This window comes from Heteronotia binoei, chromosome 2 (assembly GCF_032191835.1).
Source record: "Heteronotia binoei isolate CCM8104 ecotype False Entrance Well chromosome 2, APGP_CSIRO_Hbin_v1, whole genome shotgun sequence".
NCBI classification, from domain to species: Eukaryota; Metazoa; Chordata; class Lepidosauria; order Squamata; family Gekkonidae; genus Heteronotia; species Heteronotia binoei.
This window is the reverse complement of record NC_083224.1, coordinates 99018387-99040520: the sequence shown is the minus strand read 5'-3', so window position 1 is coordinate 99040520 and position 22134 is coordinate 99018387. Positions and strand designations below refer to the sequence as shown.

Below are 22134 nucleotides of genomic sequence, written 5' to 3'. Positions count from 1 at the left end.
CAGCTGGCTTCCCCTCATCTTTTTCATTGTATTCTTGCCCTCCAGTCTTTCTCAATAGGAAAGTATGTGAACTATTTAGAAGAGAAATAACAACAAGCTAGCATTAGGCTGAGTGTGTGTGTGTCTAGCCCAGGTTTACCCAGGAAATTTCCATAGATTTTTCTTTCACATTTTCCTTTGATTGGGGATCTTGAATTTAGACTTCCCAGATAGTACGCTGATAATAATCATTGTACATGACTGTCTCTGTTCTTGTACTGCTGCATAGAAGTTGTAGTTATTTTTCTGGAAAATACTATAGTTTTGCAGACAAGCACATAGCCCTCAGTCTGTGCCCATGGTGCCTTCACATAATCTTGACCAGCATATGAAGCAATTTATGTACAAAAGCTCACAATGCCCAGCTGCTTCATGTTTTCCTCTGGGTCTGAGGCTCAAAGCATTGACTATGAGATCTTTGTAATGAATGTCAATAAATCAAAAGTAGGTTTGCAACTTATAGATGTGCACACTTGAACAACGCTTGAACAGCATATTCAAGATTGGTACAACACAGACATTGTCTGCAGTTTTTGATGCAAGAGATGACATTTATCAGATTGTAAAACAAAATATTGCAAGAGTGCTAATGTTTTAAGTAAAAAAAAATTGTGTTTGTCTGCGCCCCCTTGATATAGTTTATATGTTCGCTACCTGGCATTACATTTTATGACACACATGGCCCGGCCCGACAAGGTCTCATTTATGCCAAATCCGGCCCTCATAACATAAGAGTTCGACACCCCTGCTTTAATCATTCTAGTTGCCCTTTTCTGAACTTTTTCCAATGCTATAATATCTTTTTTGAGGTGCAGTAACCAGAATTGTACACAGTACTCCAAGTGAGGCTGCACCATCGATTTATACAGGGGCATTATGATACTGGCTGATTTGTTTTCAATTCCCTTCCTAATAATTCCAAGCATGGCAATGGCCTTTTTTATTGCAATTGCACACTGTCTTGACATTTTCAGTGAGTTATCAACCACGACCCCAAGATCTCTCTCTTGGTCAGTCTCTGTCAGGTCAAGATCTGACTTGCAGAATGCAGCAGAGTATTGCTGCCAATGCCCTTGAACATTCAAGTCAACCTACTACATGAAATTGTCCAGAGCTTTGGAGTTAGGTATCATCAGTATGCTGATAACTCCTACCTCTGTATTTCTTTGTGCCCTAGATGCTGCAGTGTTGAACAGATATGTTGAAGTTGTGGTCATGTGAGTAAGGCAAAACAACCTGAAGTTTAGCCCAGACAAATCAGAGGCAGTACTGGTTGGTAGGGCTGATGTTCTTGAGAGAAAGGATCTGTTTCTCTTGTAAGGCATGAAATTATCTTTTGTGAATCTGGTGAAGAATCTGGGGTGCTTATAGACTCTTATAAATGAGTTGGAGTTGTGGCAAGAAGCACCTTCTATGAATTACATCTGGTTCATTACATGTCCTCTAACCACTCTGGCCAATCTGATCAATGCTTTTAAAACCTTATGGTTTAACTACTGTAACATGTTTTACTTGGGTCTGCTTGCAAACTTGAACTGGTACAAAATATGGGTAGCTGTGGTGGTCTGAAACAGCTGAACAAAGTTTGAGTCCTGCGTAGGGTTGCCAAGTCCAATTTAAGAAATATCTTGGGACTTTGGGGGTGGAGCCAGGAGACTTTGGGGGTGGAGTCAGGAGACATTAGGGGTGGAGTCAAGATCAAGGCTGTGACAAGCATAATTGAACTCCAAAGGGAGTTCTGGCCATCACATTTTCAATGCCTTTCCTCCATAGGAAATGCAGAGAAAGCATTTGATAATTTAAACTGGGACTTTATGTTTGCAGTAATGGAGAAAATGATTTTGGGGGGAAACTTTATAAGAATGATAAAAGCAATATATACTGAACAATGTGCAAGGCTATGTATAAATGCAGATCTTACAGAAGATATGATAATTAGCAAAGGTACAAGACAAGGCTGTCCACTTTCGCCACTGTTGTTTATAATGACTCTTGAAATTTTACTGATGCAAATCCAAGAAGACAAAGAAATAGAAGGATTAAAAGTAAAAGGATTTACTTATAAATATAGAGCATTTGCAGATGATATAATGTTTATAAATGAAAATTTCATACAAGTAACACCTTTGTTGTTAGCTAAAATACAAAAATATGGGGAACTCAAAAAATCAAAATCAAAACTTCTATGTAAAAATATGCAGGTAAATAAACAAAAGGAACTGCAGAACCTAACGGGTTGTGAAGTTACCTCTAAGGTAAAATATTTGGCTGTGGAGATAACAATGAAGAATATTGATTTGTTTAAAAACAGTTATGAGAAGCTATGGCGTAAAATGGATGAAGATATGATAAAATGGAATAAACTTAATTTGTCATTGCTGGGCAGAATAGCTGCAATTAAAATGAATATTCTGCCAAGAATAATGTATTTGTTTCAAACTATTCCGATTGTGAAAGACAGTAAACAATTTAATAGATGGCAAAAATAATCTCAGAGTTTGTGTGGGCTGGGAAGAAACCAAGGATTAAAATGAAAATTTTAACAGATGCAAAAGAGAGAGGAGGATTCCAACTACCAGATTTAAAACTATATCATGAAGCAGTTTGTTTAGTGTGGATAAAAGAATGGGTGATGCTGTTAAACAAAAAACTCTTAGTGTTGGAAGGTCATGGAAATAAATTTGGCTGGCACACTTATATGTATTATGGGAAAAAAGATGAATGTTTTTTTTTCTCACCATTATATAAGAAGCAATTTGTTAAATACGTGGATGAAATATAAGAAATATGGGGATGAGAGAAAGCCGTTATGGATAGTGCCAGCAGAAGTAATAAAAATAACAGCTGAGACGGGTGAAGAAAAGTGGATGTCATATAGTCAACTATTAAAAATACAAAGTAGCAAAATAGAATTGAAAACTGCTGAAGAGCTGAATAATAAATATGATTGGTTTCAAATGCAACAAATAAAGAGCTTGGTGGGAAAAGATATTAAAACTGAAGGAATAAGAAAAGAACAAACAGAAATGAAAAAAGTTTTGCTTGGAGATAATGAAAAATTAATTTCAAAACTATATAAATTACTTTTAAAATGGTCTACGGAAGATGAAGTAGTGAAATCTCAAATGATTAAGTGGGCAATTAATGTAAATAAAGAAATACAGATGGAAACTTGGGAATATTTGTAGAAAAATTCTATTAAGCTTTCGACATGTCACAGTATTAAAGAGAACTGTTTTAAAATGATGTATAGATGGTATGACTCCTAAAAAGTTGGCAAAGATGAACAATAAGATGCCAGATAGATGCTGGAAATGTAAAAAACATGAAGGTTCTTTCTACCATATGTGGTGGACTTGTGAAAGAGCAAAAAAGTATTGGCAGATGATTCAACAAGAAATTTCTAGGATCTTGGGATATGAATTTAAGAAAGTTGCAGAGTCCTTTCTGTTGGGATTACAAGTGGAACAATTTCCAAAAGAAGATAGAACTATAATTTGGTACTTGCTTTCAGCTGCTAGGACATTGTATGTGCAGTTGTGGAAGCAAGAAAAAATACCAGAGAAATGGGATTGGATTGTAAAAGTTATGACATGGAGTGAAATGGACAAATTAACAAGAATTCTAAGATACTAAGATTGAGAAGTTTTTAAGATGGAGTTGAAAAAGTTTAGAAGTTATATAGAAAAAGAGTGGAAAATAAAAGGACATTGGACGATTTTTGATAATGATTAAGTATTAGAAGGAAGAAGGATATTAATTTTTGTTTTTATTAGTACCTTTAAATATTAGTATCTTAAGTAAATAACACTGGCGGGGGTCAAGTAACGGGAGGAGGGGTGGTTATATGGGATAGATAAAAAGAAGTTATTAATGATGCAAGAAATAGATATTGTTACCATATGTTACAAAATAAAAATTGTTTTAAAACTAATTTTCAATTTTTCCTGCAACATTACAGTAGTTGTTCTAAAATGAGTACACACAGGTTATCTTTGTAGCAGTTTCAATCAGTCAAAATCTTTATTGGTATAGACATTCTAGCAGTTTAAGGTGCTCATTCTTATTTTTAAAGAACGCTCTCTCCCCATATGGTCCTGTTTGCCAGGTATTGCCTCACATCAGTTTCTCCTTGTCATTTCTCCACCCAACAATGGACACTCATTCTTTGCTGCTGTCCAAACTTCTTCTGTTGTTGCAAGGAAATTAAGAGGGCTTTCTCATTACAAATTTTTCAGGAAAAGGGGCAAGGAAAAGAATTTGAGTTTTGGTTGTTGTGATATGATAGGCTGTTGTTTTTTAATTTTTGGTTAATTTTAACTGAATTGAATGTAAGTTACTTTGAACCTGGTTATTGGTTAAAGGTAGGGTATAAATATTTTAAATACCCACATTTCTGGTCTAGTGCAGAAGTGTTGAATGGAAAGTTCAAAAATCTTCTGTCTGGATGAAGAGCCCTGAATCTGAGGCGGGCAAAGGGGGGAGAGATTGAAATCTGGATCCTGAAGACATTTCATAAAAATAAACTGTTTCAAATGCTGCCTACATGCGAATCCTGTGAATGTAGAGGGCCCCCGTGGTATTTCTGAATTTCCTGCATTGTGCAGGGGGTTGGACTGGATGACCCTGGAAGTTCTTTCAACTCTATAATTCTATGATTCTACTCCTGTCCTCAAGGGATGACTTAAGTATCTCTAATAGATTTGGAACTAAGAATCTCTCACAGCAGCTTCTTTGTGCCATGGTTCTCATCGTGTTAGAACATTCTTCAACAAAGCCAGCATAGAGGGTGCTGTGTGCCCCTCTCCTGATGAATCGCCTTAAACTTGCCCATACACTTTTCATTTCCAAATGTCGCTTCCTAGTTAAATTACTGCAGGAGCATTTTGAAGTGGTGGAGCTGAAATAGATTAATCACTTTAGATGGTGTTGGTTTTTAGATTGGCTTCTGCCTGGATTACTGTGGAAGTACCACTATTACAGCACTAATTAGACATAGAGAGAAATATACTAGTCTTGCTTCAGGCATCCACTCTCACTGCACCTAGTCAAAGATCAGTGCTCTAATACCTCTGTTTGATGGCACTGGCACAACACTGTGTTCAAAGATGGTAGGAATTAACACTGTTGTGATTCCTATACATGCCAGGCTAGAGGAAACACTGTTAGTACACTGATCTCCCCCACCCTACCCTGCCCAGCAGATAATTTGATCTGCCCCTGAACAACAAGCTCTCCAGTCTTAAAGGTAAAGGTAGTCCCCTGTGCAAGCACCAGTTGTTTTCGACCCTGGGGTGATGTTGCTTTCACAACAGAAGACTTTTTACGAGGTGGTTTGCCATTGCCTTCCCCAGTCATCTACACTTTCCCCCCAGCAAGCTGGGTACTCATTTTACCAACCTCGGAAGGATGGAAGGCTGAGTCAACCTGGAGCTGGCTACCTGAACCAGCTTTCGCTGGGATCGAACTCAGGTCATGAACAGAGGGCTCTGACTGCAGTACTGCAGCTTTACCATTCTGCGCCACGGGGCTCTTAGTCTTAGGGTACATCAAAGGAATTCACCTTAAGTAGGTCTCAGATTCAGTGGGAGCTCACCGGAGCATAGCTCCTGAACCTTTTTGAGAGTTCCACCTCCTCCTTCTGAGAGTTCCATGTCCATTGAATAGTATGTGCAGCTGCATAACAATCCCTGGATGAGCTCCACTACCTATTTTTGTACAAAATGACCCCTGACCTTAAGGAATACTCATTCACTCAGCATGTGGAGTGAGAGAAAAAGGGCCCGAAGCCTCCTCCTTTCTGCTTTCTGAGGTGGGAGGGAAACTGGAATCTTCTTGTCCCTTCTCTCAGTACTCCATCATAGCACCAAGTGAACAGAGCACCTGTGACCTGATTTCTTTCAGACGTATCATGTAGTTATGCCCTTAGGGAAGTGATTTCATAGCAGGAAGTGGGGGTGATATATAGACCTGCAGTGACTCTATACTAATTTATAATGTTTGCATTCCTCCACATGTACTGTGGCAAAGTCTGAACCATAAACACAGTACTCATATTCCAGAGTTAACTGCTAAAAATGCCACTTTCACACATTTCCTGTTTGTAATGACTATCTGGACTTAGGACTGTGTAGAGATTGTATGTATACAATTGATCATTCTTAATAGAATTAGCCAAAACACTTGATTTCAAACTTACTATGGACATTTGTAATCACTAAGTTTTCTCAATCTGCATTTGTTCTTAAAATGATCAACATAAGCATGGGCTATCGGTATAGTATTAATTTTTTCATCATAGTTCATGCCAACAGGAATTCAGAAACATCAACAAGTAATTGATCGGTACATACAGTGGCATTCCTAGCTGTTGCAGTGGTTTCAGACACATGTTCAGATTAGTTCCAACTTCCATCCCTTATCCCAACTCTTAGAAAGTGGTAGGTGACTTTAAAATAAAATGTGGTTGCTCGAGTAGTGAAAACTGTAGGTAGTTACAAACAGAACTGTGGGTTCACACTTCATAGGTTTTCCCTCCCTCTTCTTGTTTTGATACAAAAAGAGCAATGTAGTTCAGAGAAGAAAACCTCCCTATATGTTGTGATGACCTTTGTGGCCAAGGCAAACCCTTTTCACCAGAAACTGTCATCAACATGATGATGTGTGTCAAATTCTCCCATGTCTGTCTCATTCTATCCGTCTCCCACACAATCTTGTGGATGGAATCCCCTTTCTGTTCTCCCATTCTTACCCATGCTCATTACCAAATCAACAATATGACAACTTCTTTTACATCATTCTGGGATGGACCACTTGTGTCAGAGCCTCTGCCTTAGATGAGCTAGGACAGAAAAGAAAGGTGATCTTACCAAAGGGAATGAAAGCAGCAATCCAGAGATAAAAACCAAGATGTTATAGTTCAAGCCTGGAAAGACTATTCAAAGTGTCTTCTGTCTTGTCTAGTTGCTTTGATTCTGCTAACCATGGAACCCCATATGCTTCCTGACAGTAGGGTGGATGACTCCTAGTTTACCACAGGAAAGTAGAGGCTTCCTCTGCTCTGTGTTCATTCCTGCCTTGTGATGTCCCAAAGATCATAATAGATCTAAAGTCTCTCCCATCCTATCTCTTTCCTTTCCCCACAAATCGGCAGCTGCAGCTATTAAGGAAAGAAGGAGGCTTTTTGGATTGGAGTGAAGGCAAACAGCTCCCCACAGCACACGCTGGACAATTTCTTTTGGTCTGTTGTTCTACACACTGAATTACATGCAATGTGTTCACAGAGAGCATGTCATTGGCCTGACACCTAGGCCTTCACCAGTGCTAGGCAGAGATTGTGTATTGGCTGCACTGAATGTCATAGCCTGGAAGGAGGAGGCTCAATTATATTATTCAGAGTCAGCAGAGCAAGAGAGTTGTGCCCAACTTTCAGGGGACTGCTCTGCCAATTTCATGCTTACGTTCTGATGTAAACTTCCTCCTGTTGTAACTCTTTGATACTTGCATCCATGCTGCTCTTCCAGGATTGTGCAAACAGACTTTAGGCCTCCTGCACTTAGATTTCTTCATGACATAAGTTAATTTTCTTATTAAAACTCAGAAATCAGTTATGGTATCTAATTTTGCAAAGGATAAAATATATATACTAGTTGATCTCTCTGAAGGGGGTGTAGCCTACATCCTCTTGGGAGAATATCATTCCAGATCCCCTCTAGTGAAGTTCCTGCACATTCCCATGTGATACAGAGAACTGTCCTTGAAGGAGAAATGATATTCCCTGATGGGGTATGCACTAAATCAGGCTGGTGATAATATCCATGTCTCAGAATTCCTCTGGCCATTAGTGGAGGCTGAGCTCCCTGAAAGCTCCTTTATTACATTCTTCCTTTAGTGAGTCTGATATTGGTGGAAATAACAATAATACTTCTGTGGTTATAGGTGGGTTGACAAGTTGTCACTGTTTACTGTGGCCATTTGTTTCCATTTTTGAAATAATCAGTTATGAGTTGCACACTTGTTTGTGTGGTGACACTGATGCATCCTGAGAACAACTGTGAGGTCAGTGTGGCTTGCTGTAAATATCTTGTTTTTGTATATGCGCACGGCAATAAAAATTTTCTTTCTCTCCCTGGTTCCCATCAACAGCTCATGTTTATTGAGCCTGGGATGCATCTCATAGATCAGTTAGTGGTTTTATCCCCATTGGGAAGCAGTAAAGCAAAACACCAGCACTTTATGTATGCCATGTGCAAACTGATTGTCTAGTTGCCTTGTATCTCTCTCACACACAAACACACACCAGGGCTTTTTTGGTAGAAAGAGCCCAGCAGGAACTTATTTGCATATTAGGCCACACCCACTGTCACCAAGCCAGCAAGAACTGCATTCCTGTGCATTCCTGCTAAAAAAAAAACACCCCTGACACACACACCATATTAACATGCCCTCAGAAAGTCCTCAAAGTTGAATCTTCAGATATTTCTGCTTCTCTGGAGGATGCTAATCATGGGAATTTTTAGACCATGATATGAAGGGCAGATTTCACAGATGTCTCACTACTAGATTACTTGGAGAACATCTGCATGTTCTACCTTTAGACAGGCTTTTGAGTATGTGAATGTTCATGTGATTTTAAAAAAATAACTCTGCAGCAAACAGAGTCTGTGTCTTAAACCAGCGGTTCCCAAGGTTTTTGGTACCAGGGACCGATTTCCTAGGAAACAGCTTTTTCAGGGATTGAGGAGGGGCAGTGCTGGGGTTTTCACCACCCCAGGCTGTCCCCCACCCCAGGCTGTCCCCCACCCATGCCTCTGTTCCTGCCTCCCCATGAGGGTCTGTAAATGAGACGGAGCCTCGGGCTGCTTCTGCCACCTCCCTGCTAGGTGGCAAAGGGCAGAAGCAGCCAATCTTCCTCCCCCTCTTATTTAAAGACCCCTGCAGATCAGGCATGGGTCTTTAAATAAGGGGTAGGAGAAGGTAGGAGGGGTAGGAGAAGGTCATTGCCACACTGCCCCTTCTGCCCATCCGGGACTGGGTGGACGAAAGAGGCAGCATTGCCTTGCTCTGAGACTGCCTCCCCTGCAAGGGGAGGAAGCTTTAGAATGAGGCTGTGCCACCCCTTTCACCTGCATGGGCCCCAGGCAGGCAAAAGAGGCTGCGAGGCTGCTCCACCTTGCGACAAGGCTGGCTCCTCTGCTAGGGGAGGCAGCTTCAGAGCAAGACCATGCTGCCTTTTTCATCTGCCCAGGTCCCAGGTGGGCGAAAGAGGTGGCGTGGCCCGGTTGCTATCAGGCCATGGACTGGGACCAGTCCATGGACCATTGGTTGGGGACCTCTGTTTTAAACTACACGTACAACTTCACACCTTTTAATTCTGTTAATTATTCAGAAATACTTAATCATCTCTTTCCATACAGAGTGTCTGGCAACAGATATGTTGGGATGGTTACTACTATGTCCCTCTGCTCAATATTTATCATATTGTCAAGCTGAACACAATGCATAAATGTGATGGGATCAAGTTATAGTTTGCATTGCTCTTTTCTGACAGCAAGTGAAGTGACATGATATAGAGACCAGGCCAGTGTGATCACATCATACCATGCATTGTATTTAACTAAATGTTATGAAAGAGATTAAGAGGCCCAGTCATGTGTCTCATAACGTAGAATCACTAAATGATTACAACTCCCACATCCCCTATGAACAAGACTTGAAAAGGAAGAACAGACCACTCTTTTGTCATTCATTCTCCAACCTTATTGTGAGTTCAGTAGGATAGTTACAGGATAAGTAATCCCAACTCTATTGGGCTAGTTATCTTCTGCTGATCTGAACAAGAAGGCTTGTTTCTTCCAGCTGCTTTCAGTTATCTTCTGCTCCAATGACTCTCCTTTTGTTTCAAATTTACTCATTTGTTTGGGGAATGTTCTATTCAGACAGAAATATTTCTCTGCCTTCCTTACAGCAACTTTGTTTTGGAGAGCATCCACATGGCATTGTCCTGTATTCATCCAGCTTCCATGCATTCCCCTGCTTTGCTGCAGTCTTTTGCAAACCTAGTCTAGTATGATCTTTTAGGAAGGACTTTTAGGAAGGATCTTTTAGGAAGGGGAGGGATGGTGGCTCAGTGGTAGAGCATCTGCTTGGTAAGCAGAAGGTCCCAGGTTCAATCCCTGGCATCTCCAACTAAAAAGGATACAGGCTAGTAGGCGTGAAAAGCCTCAGCTTGAGACCCTGGAGAGCCACTGCCAGTCTGAGTAGACAATACTGACTTTGATGGACCAAGGGTCTGATTCAGTATAAGGCAGCTTCATATGTATATGTTCATGACTGCAGTCAGCATGCCTTTTCATGCTGTGTGGATGAGATGGCATGCATTTTTTGCAGGTCCTGTCCACAACTGCACCATTTTCCCTATCTCAGACCCTGTGGCCAAAATTTCCTCTCTCCCATCAAGCCATATCATATGGAGGCTTCTGGATGAATGTTAAATCATGCTTGGTAAACAATTTAGGCTTCTAGTTCATCATGATCATGGTGTAATCTAGGAAGAATTTTAAAAGGCCCCAGCTATGTACTGAATAGGCATAACCCATTCTGCTTGAGCTGCTTGTCTTCTGCATAGCCATGTATTTGCCAAATCTGCATCTTTATGGAAGGACCCTCCCTCCCTGTTCAGGACACACAGCTTCCTATCTGATTCTGGGAAAGGATTCCCTGCATGTTGTCCTTCCAAGCATACCCATAAACTGGGAGAGTTTTGATGGCATATCTTGGGGTGATTATTACACTTTGAGGATGGGGTGCAACCCCAGCTACAGTCAATTCTGCCCATCTCAGCCCAGAAGCCTTTCTCTCCTCTTCTGTACTCAGTCAGCTTCCTGTTATTTGTGTGGATGATCTTGACCCGGCTATGCCTTCAAACACAGCCTTTGTCAATTCTTGTTCTCACTTTATTACAGGCAGCAGTAGCATATGGGCAGATGGATCTCCAGATGCATTGCCTGGCTTTCATTGAGAACTGTACCCGGGTAATTTGTTTGTTTGTTTGGCTTCTAGCCCACCCTCCCCCGCAAGCAGGCTCAGGGTAAGTTATAACAATACATAACAGAATTCAACATTTAAACACAATAAAACAATACCAACAATAATAATTGATGGCATCATTCAACCAATCCATCTCCATCTGCTCCTGCTTAGACTCCCTATATGCTTGCAGGTGGATGACAACTGATACTGTGGGGAGAGGCAGACGAAAGACAATGCAGATGAGAACCATGCAGGGGAGGCCAATGTAAATAAGTCTCCACTGCCTCAACCATAGGTCTGGCGAAACATCTCAATTTTGCTGGTCCTGTGAAATTGCATTAAGTCCAGCAGGGCCTGAATCTCAGTAGGAAGAATGTTCCAGAGGGCTGGTGTCAAAGCCGAGAAGGTTCTGGTTGAGTCTAAGCAAATCTTTAGGATCAGAAATCACCAGTAGATCTTGATCTATTGAGCAAAATGCTGTATGAGGGACATACCAAGAGAGGCTGTCCTTGAAGGTATGTTGGGCCCAGACTGCATAGGGCTTTAAAGGTTGAAACCTTTAAAGGTTGAACTTGAGGAAAATTAAGGAAGATAGGAATTTGCATGATTCTCCCATGTCAACAGGCCAAAACTGCTACCACTTTTTAACACCAGGAAAGAGTGCCCTCCATCCCTCAATTGAGTCACATCTTTTTCCTCAGGAGGTGGTGCACACATGTGGCTTCTTGGAGCTGTCTGAATTGGCCATGCAAACTATCTTGCAGAGTGACTGCCTGGCTATTGATGAGGTGGAGCTGATTCATGTGGTTCAAGAATGGGCTCATGTTGGCTCTGTAAGTGCTCATTGCATGTGTGTGTGTGTGGGGAGGGGAAGAGTAGAAATTTAAAACTCTACTCACTGAGTTCTCTGTTGAAATTAATACACCTAGAAATTATTTATATTAATGCATTTAAAGTATTTATGCTGAATTACTAAAGTTCATCTAGTCAAATCTATTTAATAAAGGTAGGATTTTCTTCTTTTCTTGGATACAAAATTTATTTTTCAAGCTTACAGTATTGTAATGGGTAGGTGAAGGAATTCAGAAGCGAGAGACACGATCAAATTAGCAACAGATATTTATTCACAATAACCTTTTTCGCACACAGCTTACCTCGCAGTCACAATCCTGTTCCCTCCGCAGCATCTGTCGGATTTCCCACCATCTGCGCTGGAGTTACAGGAAGTGCCGCAGTTTTTGCGTAGCAAACATAAACTGGGTTTTAGTGGTTTACGTTTGCTACACAAAAGCTGCGGCACTTCCTGTAACTTTGGCGCAGATGGTGGGAAATCCGACCAAACGCTGCGGAGGGAACAGGATTGTGACTGCGAGGTGAGCTGTGTGCAAAAACGGTAAATGTTTTTCACAGGATTGCTGTCATGACTCCAATCCTGTCTAACCTACCTCTCTCAGTTAATTGGTACCAGGCTGCAGTTCCAAGAGGGAATATTGGCATTTAATTGAGCCAATGTGCCCAACTGACAGTGTTTTAAAAGTAGTGAGTCAGGTTCATTATGCATCACAAGCAGTGAGCAGAAGGGCAGCAGAAAGATATTTACAGAGCAAGTAGCTTCAGATTAGTTGAGAAAGGCAGAGCCACATGGAGAAGGCCTGGTAGTGCCACTGCTACATTATTGAGTGTCTCCTATTTTCACCCAGAAAGACCATATGGTTGCTTAGGAGAGCAGCAGGACTAAATCTCTAGAATTCTGGTTCCAAATTCCCTGCTCTGAAACCCTACATCTCCTATTATTTAGTCACCTACTTCTTCAAACTGAAGATAATCTCCTGCATTTTTCTCACTTTATCTACTCCCATCAGAGTTAGGAGAGCTCTTGGCAAGAATCAGATATTCACCTCAGTGCATGGATTCATCATTTGACCCTGTGTTCACTTTTTGCAGGCTGTGCTTGGAAGTCCAGTGCGTGATGTGGCAAAGGGAGTTGTATCTGAGCTACGTCTAGCACTACTGTCCCCAAGTGAGCTGACTACCCTGGAGAAGGAGAATAAAAAGGACCAAATGATTCCAGTGAGAGATGTTACCAACCTAAGTAAAAAAAAAATCAAACTAAATGAAACAGAGGATGTTACCTTTAACATGTGGTCAGATTCATTAGTGACTCATGCAAATAGAGCAAGCAAGAAGTGAAGAAATACCTCTGAAGTGTGTGTTCATGCATCTTATCTTGATTGGTGAACAAGCATATGTTAAATGAAACACCATAAAACTTATTAAAGTAAGATAAGAGTAAACTCAAATATGAAGTTACCAGCTCTGAAGAGCAATATCTTTCTAATTATTCAGCACCATAGCTATAAGATGCCAATCAGGTTTGCCATTGTATTGAGCTGCCATGAATTTAAATTTATTTGTGTCCCGGGGGATGGCAGAGAAAGGATCAGGATAAAAGACTAGAAAGGTTACAGAATTTATCAGCCATTTGCAGCTTTCTCCACCATACTTCATGGGTGCTGATACATTTGTATAGGTAAATAATAGCTGGAGCCCCTTAACTAAGCTATGCAGAGCCTTTGGAGGCAGGAATTGCTTGTTAGATCTGAATAAAATCTACAGCCCCAAGGCTTTCTCCCTACTTTGATTTCATGAAACCTGGGTATAATTTTCAAGGCTCTGGAAGTATACTGCTATTCTTGGTGGCCATGGGAGCATCTGGAAAGAGAGAAAGAGATTGTTATGGTCTATTGGCTTGTCAGACACAGGTCTGCTGGGAGGGTGGAAGTTCTAGGAGGGACAGAGAGGGGCTACCTCTGGGTCTCCCTGACCACTATCACATTTATTACGAGAACAGTTTGAGTCTAGTGGCAGCTTTAAGACCAACAAAGTCTGGGTATAAGCTTTCATGTGCATGTATCTGTATCTTGTATCTGAAGAAGTGTACATGCACATGAAAGCTAATGCCCAGAATTAAACTTTGTTGCTCTTAAAGGTGCCACTGGACTCAAACTTTGTTATATTACTTTAGGCTACCCACCTGAATGTACTGAGGCAACACTTTTAGCATTCAAATTGCCTGGAAATAGCTTAGGTGGCCAAAAGGCTGGGTAGTGCCAGCAACCAATTAAACCATGATGGATTCACCCACTTACTCTATAGCACAACAACCCACAGTCAAGCCAAAATCACACTGCACACCTACAGCTTAATTGCTTATTATATACTAGTAATAAGGCCCATTGTAGAGAGAAACACAATGGGTGCTAGAAATTTGCTTATGGGTAAGTTTCATGGCTTTGGGACTGGGGAGGGAAGAGAAAGACTGAGGGAGGCAAAGTATGTCAAGAAGACAGCTGTTGGGAAGGAAAATGGAGAAAGTGGGAAAATGTGGGGTAGGTTATCAGAGAGGGGGGTATCTTGAGAAAGAAGGATGGGAGCAAAAGAGACAGGGGTAGATAGCTTTCTATCGCCTCCCCCCTCCTTGCTGCCTCTGCCTAGGAAAAGGATAGACTTTCTCCGCATTGGGGACCAAAGCAGCTTACATCATTCTACCCTTCCCCCTTTTGATCTGCACAACAACCATGTGAAACAGGTTAAGCTGAAAGTCTGTGACTGGTCCAAAATCTCCCAGTGAGCTTCCACAAAAAGCTAGGTCTGGCAAACCCTGCTCTGAAGTGCCGACAGCCATATCACATTGGCTGTTATTGGGGGGGGGGGGGGGGGAGGGTGACCTCAGCAAGGTATAATGACTCAGAGTGTACTATTTTCTCCAGTGGAACTGATATCTGTCCATCTGGAGAGCAGTTGTAGTTCTGAGTGAACTACACCTGCTCTCACCTGGAGATTATAGCAACCAAAAAGAGTAACATGAAATTGTAGAGCGGGAAAAAAAAGCCAGAAGGGCATCTACGTCAAACCAGCCTCTAATTTTAAAAATTCAATATTTTATATAGCAATATATTCATAGAAAAATACAGTGGGTTACAAAGTACAAAAGGAAACCACACCCGAGTAGACAATTCATGTACTTAGTCAAAAGTCTATTCTTTAAAGCTGGAATCGGGAAGTGGTGTGATGCACCCTTCCGGCTTTTTTTCCTGCTCACCTGGAGATTGGCACCAATGAATCCCCAGCAGGAAATGGCTGGTTTTGGGGGGTGGAGTCATTGTTCCTGTCTGAGTTCCCACTCTTCCTCAAACCCCACCATCTCCAGGCTCCACCCCTCAAATCGCCAAGAATTTCCCAACCTGGAGTTGGCAACCCTCTCTCCTTCCCAGCCAACAAAGCAACAAAGGAGTAAGAAATAACAGTGATAATATTGTGGGACTCTGCTATAGACCACCAAGCCAGCCAGAGGACTTGGATGAGATACTCCTACAACAGATTGAAAAGTTATCCAAAAGAAGGGATACAGTGATCATGGGAGATTTCAATTACCCGGACATCTGTTGGAAGTCCAACTCTGCTAAAAATGAAAAGGCAAATAGATTCCTGACTTGTCTTGCTGACAACTTCCTTTTCCAGAAAGTGAAGAAAGAAACAAGGGGATCTGCTATCTTGGATTTGATTCTCACCAAAGAGGAAGAATTGATTGAAGAAGTGGAAATAGTGGGCACCCTGGGCAGTGGTGACCATGTGATTTTGAAATTTATAGTCTTAGGGAAGGGGAAAGTTATACACAGTCAGACTTATAGGTTGGACTTCAGAAAGGCAAACTTTGATAAACTTAGACCTATGCTGGGTAAAATCCCATGGTCAGAAATAGTTTGGAAGAAGGGGCTTCAGGAGCGGTGGGAGTTTCTTAAAAGCAAAATACTGAAAGCACAATCACAGACGATTCCTTTGAGAAGAAAAAAATGGAAAAAGCCTAAAGAAGCCAAGTTGGCTGCATAAACAGCTCTCTAAAGACTTGAGAAATAAAAAAGACTCCTTTAGGAATTGGAAGGAGGGCCTTATAACCAAGGATGAATATAAACAAATCACCAGTGCTTGTAAAGAAAAAGTTAGGAAAGCTAAAGCTCACTATGAGCTTAGGCTGGCCAAAGATGCTAAAAACGATAAAAAGGGTTCTTTTCTTATGTTCAGAGTAAGAAAAAGACCAAGGACATGGTAAGCCCATTGCGAGGGCAAGAAAGTGAAATTGTAACAGGTAATGAAGAGAGGGTGGAACTACTCAATTCCTACTTTTCCTCAGTCTTCTCTTCTGAGGGAAACAGCGCTCAACATGGCAAAAAAAGAACATGTAATGAGGGTATGGAGTTCCAACCTAGGATCAGCATCTCTCTCTCTCTCGGCTTGACTTCGCGAACGAAGATTTAAGAAGGGTGCAGTAGTCCACGTCTGCTGCAGGCTCGCTGGTGGCTGACAAGACCAATGCGGGAAAGGCAGATCCGGCCACAGTGGCTGCAGGGAAAAGTCTGATTTGGGGTTGGTGCTGTAGCAGCACGATTCTTCCTCAATCTCCTTTTGTCCTCAAGACCAGCTATGCGTGCATTCTCAAAGGAAGAGACAGCCTGGTGGATGGTGTGCCTCCATGCTTTGCGATCTGAGGCTAGGTCAGACCACTGGTGATGGTTGATGCGACAGGTGCCAAGGGATTTCTTCAAGGAGTCCTTGTACCTCTTCTTTGGTGCCCCTCTATTTCGATGGCCGGTGGAAAGTTCGCCATACAGAGCAATCTTGGGAAGGCGGTGGTTTTCCATCCTAGAAATATGCCCTGCCCAGCGCAGCTGCGTCTTCAACAGCAGTGCTTCGATGCTTGTAACCTCCGCCCGCTTGAGGACTTCAGTGTTGGTCACAAAGTCACTCCAGTGGATGTTGAGGATGGTGCGAAGGCAGCGCTGATGAAAACGCTCAAGGAGTCGCAGGTGATGACGGTATAAAACCCACGATTCGGAGCCGTAGATGAGGGTTGTCATCACAACCGCTTTGTAAACATTGATCTTTGTGCCTTTTTTCAGATGCTTGTTGCTCCACACTCTTTTGTGCAGTCGGCCAAATGCACGGTTTGCCTTTGCCAGTCTGTTGTCAATCTCCTTGTCGATCTTGGCATCTGAGGAGATGATGCACCCCAGGTAGCTGAACTGCTGGACTGTCTTCAGTACTGATTCACCCACAGTGATGCAGGGAGGGTGATAATCTTCCTGGGGTGCAGGCTGGTGGAGAACTTCTGTCTTCTTCAGGCTAACTTCTAGGCCAAATAGCTTGGCAGCCTCTGCAAAGCAGGACGTCATATGCTGCAGAGCTGATACCGAGTGGGAGACGAGTGCAGCATCATCAGCAAATAGTATCTCTCGGATGAGTTTTTCCATTGTCTTGGAGTGAGCCTTTAGTCGCCTCAGGTTGAACAGGCTGCCATCAGTGCGATAGCGGATGTAGACACCATCGTCTTCATCTAGATCTCTTGCAGCTCTTTGAAGCATCATGCTAAAGAAGATCGTAAAGAGAGTTGGCACGAGAACGCAGCCTTGCTTTACACCTGTGCCTATTGGGAAGGGCTCCGAGAGGTCGTTGCAGTGTCTGACTTGGCCTCGCTGGTCTTCATGTAGCTGGATGATCATACTGAGGAACCTTGGGGGACATCCTAAACGTTCCAAGATTTGCCACAGGCTTTTCCTGCTAACGGTATCGAAAGCTTTGGTAAGGTCGACAAAAGTCACATATAGACCCTTGTTCTGTTCCCTGCATTTCTCTTGGAGCTGCCTGAGAACAAATACCATGTCAGTGGTGCTCCTGTTAGCTCTGAAGCCGCACTGGCTCTCTGGGAGGAGTTCTTCTGCAATGGTGGGCACCAGTCTGTTCAGGAGTATTCTGGCAAGGATTTTGCCTGCGATGGAGAGCAGGGTTATCCCCCGGTAGTTGGAGCAGTCTGACTTTTCTCCTTTGTTCTTGTGTAGAGTGATGATGATTGCATCGCGAAAGTCCTGTGGTAGTTTGCCTTGTTCCCAGCAGGTGACAAGTACTTTGTGAAGTGAGCTATGTAGTACTGTGCCCCCATGCTTCCAGATCTCTGGTGGGATTCCATCAACTCCCGCTGCCTTGCCACTTTTCAGTTGCTTGATGGCTTTAACAGTCTCTTCTAGGGTGGGGATCTCATCCAACTCTGTTTTCACTGGTTGAAGTGGGGCGAGGTGGATTGCTGAATCTTGAACTACGCGGTTGGCACTGAAGAGAGCCTGAAAATACTCCGACCATCGGTTCAGTATGGATGCCTTGTCTGTGAGGAGCACTTGGCCATCTGCACTACGCAAGGGACTCTGAGCCTGATATGATGGGCCATATACTGCCTTCAGGGCTTCGTAGGACCCTCTTAAATCACCAGTGTCTGCATACAGCTGGGTTCTCTCTGCAAGCTTGGTCCACCACTCATTCTGAATGTCTCGAAGCTTGCGCTGGAGGTTGCTACATGCAGTGCGAAAGATTGCTTTTTTCCCGGGACAGGAGGGCTGAGCAAGATGTGCTTGGTAGGCAGATCTCTTTTTCGCTAGTAATTCTTGGATCTCTTGATTGTTCTCGTCAAACCAGTCCTTGTTTTTCCTTGTGGAGAACCCGAGGACTTCTTCAGATATCAACAGGATGGTAGTTTTTAGGTGTTCCCAGAGTGCTTCTGGAGAAGGGTCTGTGGGGCAACTGGGGTCCTCAATTCTTGACTGGAGTTTTGCCTGGAAGGCAGCTTTAACTTCGGCTGACTGAAGGCTGCCAACCTGAAGCTTTCTCCGAGGGATACCTCCTCTCCTGGGTGTGGGTTTAAAGTGAAGACGGAGATTGCAGCATACAAGACGATGATCCGTATGACATTCCGCACTGGGCATTACTCGGGTGTGTAAGACATCTCAAAGGTCTCTCTGGCGCACCAGAATGTAGTCGATAAGGTGCCAGTGCTTGGACCGTGGGTGCATCCAGGTTGTCTTCAGGCTGTTCTTCTGCTGAAAGATAGTGTTGGTGATGGTGAGCTGGTGCTCCGTGCAGAATTCTAGGAGGAGGCGCCCGTTATCATTGCAGTTGCCAATGCCGTGTTTGCCAAGTACTCCTTTCCAGGCTTCCGAGTCTTTACCTACTCTGGCATTGAAGTCGCCAAGGATGATCACCTTGTCCTCTGTAGGGGTCTTCCGTACGAGGTTGCGTAGATCAGCATAGAACTTGTTCTTTTCTGCAGGATCTGCTTGAAGGGTTGGGGCATACACACTGAAGAGTGTTGCATGCTGTTTGTTTTGAAGTGGGAGGCGCATGGACATGATGCGATCTGAGTGACCTGTTGGCAGGTTTTCGAGTTTGGAGGCAATGGAGTTCCTGACCATGAAGCCAACGCCAGAAAGGCGGCTCTCAGCCTTTGACTTACCCGACCAGTAGAGGGTATAGCCGGCACCATGTTCTTGAAGACTACCTTCCTCAGGGAAACGGACGTCGCTGAGAGCTGCTATGTCGATATTCAACCTGAGAAGTTCGTGGGCAACTAGAGCAGAGCGTCGTTCAGGGCGACCACTGTCTACTGTGTCAAGCATGGTTCTGATGTTCCAACACGCAAGCTTAAGTCTTTGCACACTTTGTGAGGCAGGTGCATGCCTTTTCTTTGTTGTTATTTTTTGACCGCAAGTAAGGATGCCTGTTGACCGCGGCTAGCCAACTGGGGTGGGGGAGACGAGCTTTGTTTAGGCCACCTTTTCTAGGCCCCTCTCCGTGTGGAGCAAGCAGTGCTGTCCCTAGATAAGGCTGCTTGGTCATTCAGGGTGCTGCCGAAAGATGCTTTCGTCTCCGGGTCAGCATCAGGTGACCAATACCCTGAACCGCCTACATGCAGGATCGGGACTGCGGCTTCCAGTGGCATCTTCCACCTGCCATTTCGCCCCTTGCCCATCGCTGCAGGACTTGGTGTGTTGTGGGTTGTGGATGTGGATATGCCCTTCAGGCCTGCGCAGAGGAATTTTTAGGTGAAGCACAGTGTGCGTGGTACTGGCTCCACCCTTTCACCTTGGGGTCATCTGCCATGGCCCAGTAAGCCGGGACGCCGGCAGCGAGTCCTCCAGGTGGTAGGTGTTACATTAACGAGCTCTATCTGCCCGGGTTTGATGTTAGAGTTTTCCTTCTCTTGGCTGGCAAGGTTGGTGAGCCCAGCCTGCCCATCCGGTTATACCGCCGGACATTCGGTCGCACCATGACGTGGCAAACTCTGTGAGAAACGGGGGGGACCAGCGTGAAGGTGTTGCCACGGATGCAGTAATGCAGGAGAGGCCATTGCAGTGACCATCTGCCAGGCATAGCCGGACAGTGACCACGCGGCGTTCACTACACCGGGAAGGAGAGGCTATGTATTGCGCATACACTTTCCCTGGGGGGGCAGGATACCCAAGAGGGAGCCCACCCCTCCCCCCCAGGATCAGCATAGGAGTAGTACATAATATCAGCATAGGAGTAGTACATAAACACCTCGTTTCTTTAAATGACACGAAGTCCTCAGGGCCAGATGAATTGCATCCAAGGGTTCTGAACGAGCTTGCAGATGTAATTTTTGAGCCTCTGGTTATTATTTTTGAGAATTCTTTGAGAACATGAGAGGTGTCGGAAGATTAGAAGCAGCCGAATGTTGTCCCCATCATCAAGAAGGGGAAAAAAGAGGAAAAGTTTTAGAACAAATCATCGAACAATCGGTCTTGAAACATTTAAAAAGAATGGATGTGATTACTAAATGACAGCATGGGTTTCTCAAGAGCAAGTCATGTCAGACTAACCTGATTTCTTTTTTTTTGAGAAAGTGACTACCTTGCTGGATCAGGGGAATGCTGTAGACACCGTTTATCTTTAATTCAGTAAAGCTTTTGATAAGGTTTCACATGCTCTTCTTGTTGACAAGTTGGCAAGTTGGACTTCTGGGTTCCGGTGTTGGTCTTCAGTCTCTTCTCCGCTTGCCAGCTATTTTATTAATTTTAAATTATTTTCTGAAGCTTTTTTATTTTAAGATTAACTACCTAGGTGCTCTGGCTGAGTAGAATTAAGCTGGAAATTGAATTTTTTATGACTGACAACTCAAAGAGGAGATAAGGTTCCGTCCCATGCCAGTTCTGCTAATGAACAGAAATCCGCTGTTTTTACAGTGAAGTGTTTGATTGCTGACCTTATTCACTTTTTGGAGAGAGAAAAAGTCTCTCACTGATGGATACATTTTGTAGCAGGTCTTCGAGCTTCCTAAGGTTTTGGGGCATACTAACCTTAACCATGAAAACATTTAAACGTGGGAGAGAGGAAGAGGACTGTGCCACACCCTCTTCCAAACAACTGAAGATCAACAATTTCTATCCAAGTCAGATTCCTACCTGCAACCGGTTTGTGGTGCTGGAAAATTTAACTGACCCCACGGAAATTGCTGCTGATTTAAATGAATCACTCCCTGAGTTGGAAGCTGAAGCTGGGAGCTTTGTTCTGGGTGAGAACCAGCCAGACCATCTTAAAGGTACAGAGAATGTGGGTGCTGGGGCTGGGCTTTCTGATATTTTACAACTGACTTTCTAGAACTATTGACCACCTTTGTAAAATGATCAATCCGCTGCACTATAAAATGGACTCTATGAGTAGCATCCTAACAAATATTTCTGATAGGAACACTGAAGTTCTTAAGAATGGAGAGACCAAGGTGCTTACACAGCAATCCCCTCTTCTTCCAGAGGACATGCCTATCAGAGACAAGGAGCTAATAGCTACAACTGGTTCACAACAGCTGGAGGTGAGTAATTGTGAGAAAACTATCAGCAAGTACTATTACCTACCAAGGTTAATTTTTTCTCTCTGTAAATATAATGGAAGTATCCCCCCTTGGAACTCAAAAATGCTGGTAAAAAGGCACTTAATGGCCTTATTGGGCAACCAACTAAGGTCACTTGACTTAAAAGATCTAGAACTGTTGCCCAGAATGCATCAGACACAGAGAGTTATACTATCCTGCAGTACTCCAGAAATCCCCTCAATCCTTCTTAGAAATAAAGGGCACGATGTCCAAAGGGATTTTTCCATGTTTATATGAACACTACTTTGGCCCCTCTCTGCCTGGAAGTGAGATATGGAGAAGAAAGTCACCAG

At 43.2% G+C, this 22134-nt stretch overlaps 2 protein-coding genes across 2 annotated transcripts in view; both read left to right on the top strand.

Annotated features, from left to right (window-relative positions):
• Positions 1 to 22134, top strand: part of IPP (intracisternal A particle-promoted polypeptide) — a 523673-nt gene that overhangs the window by 303699 nt on the left and 197840 nt on the right. The gene's annotated exons all lie outside the window — the stretch shown is intronic.
• Positions 1 to 22134, top strand: part of BTBD19 (BTB domain containing 19) — a 110852-nt gene that overhangs the window by 80405 nt on the left and 8313 nt on the right. Inside the window, exons 5-7 of the mRNA XM_060231737.1 lie at positions 11004 to 11072; positions 11772 to 11903; positions 13015 to 13140. Of these exons, the coding sequence (XP_060087720.1) occupies positions 11004 to 11072; positions 11772 to 11903; positions 13015 to 13140 (327 nt within the window). The remainder of the gene's footprint in view (positions 1 to 11003; positions 11073 to 11771; positions 11904 to 13014; positions 13141 to 22134) is intronic.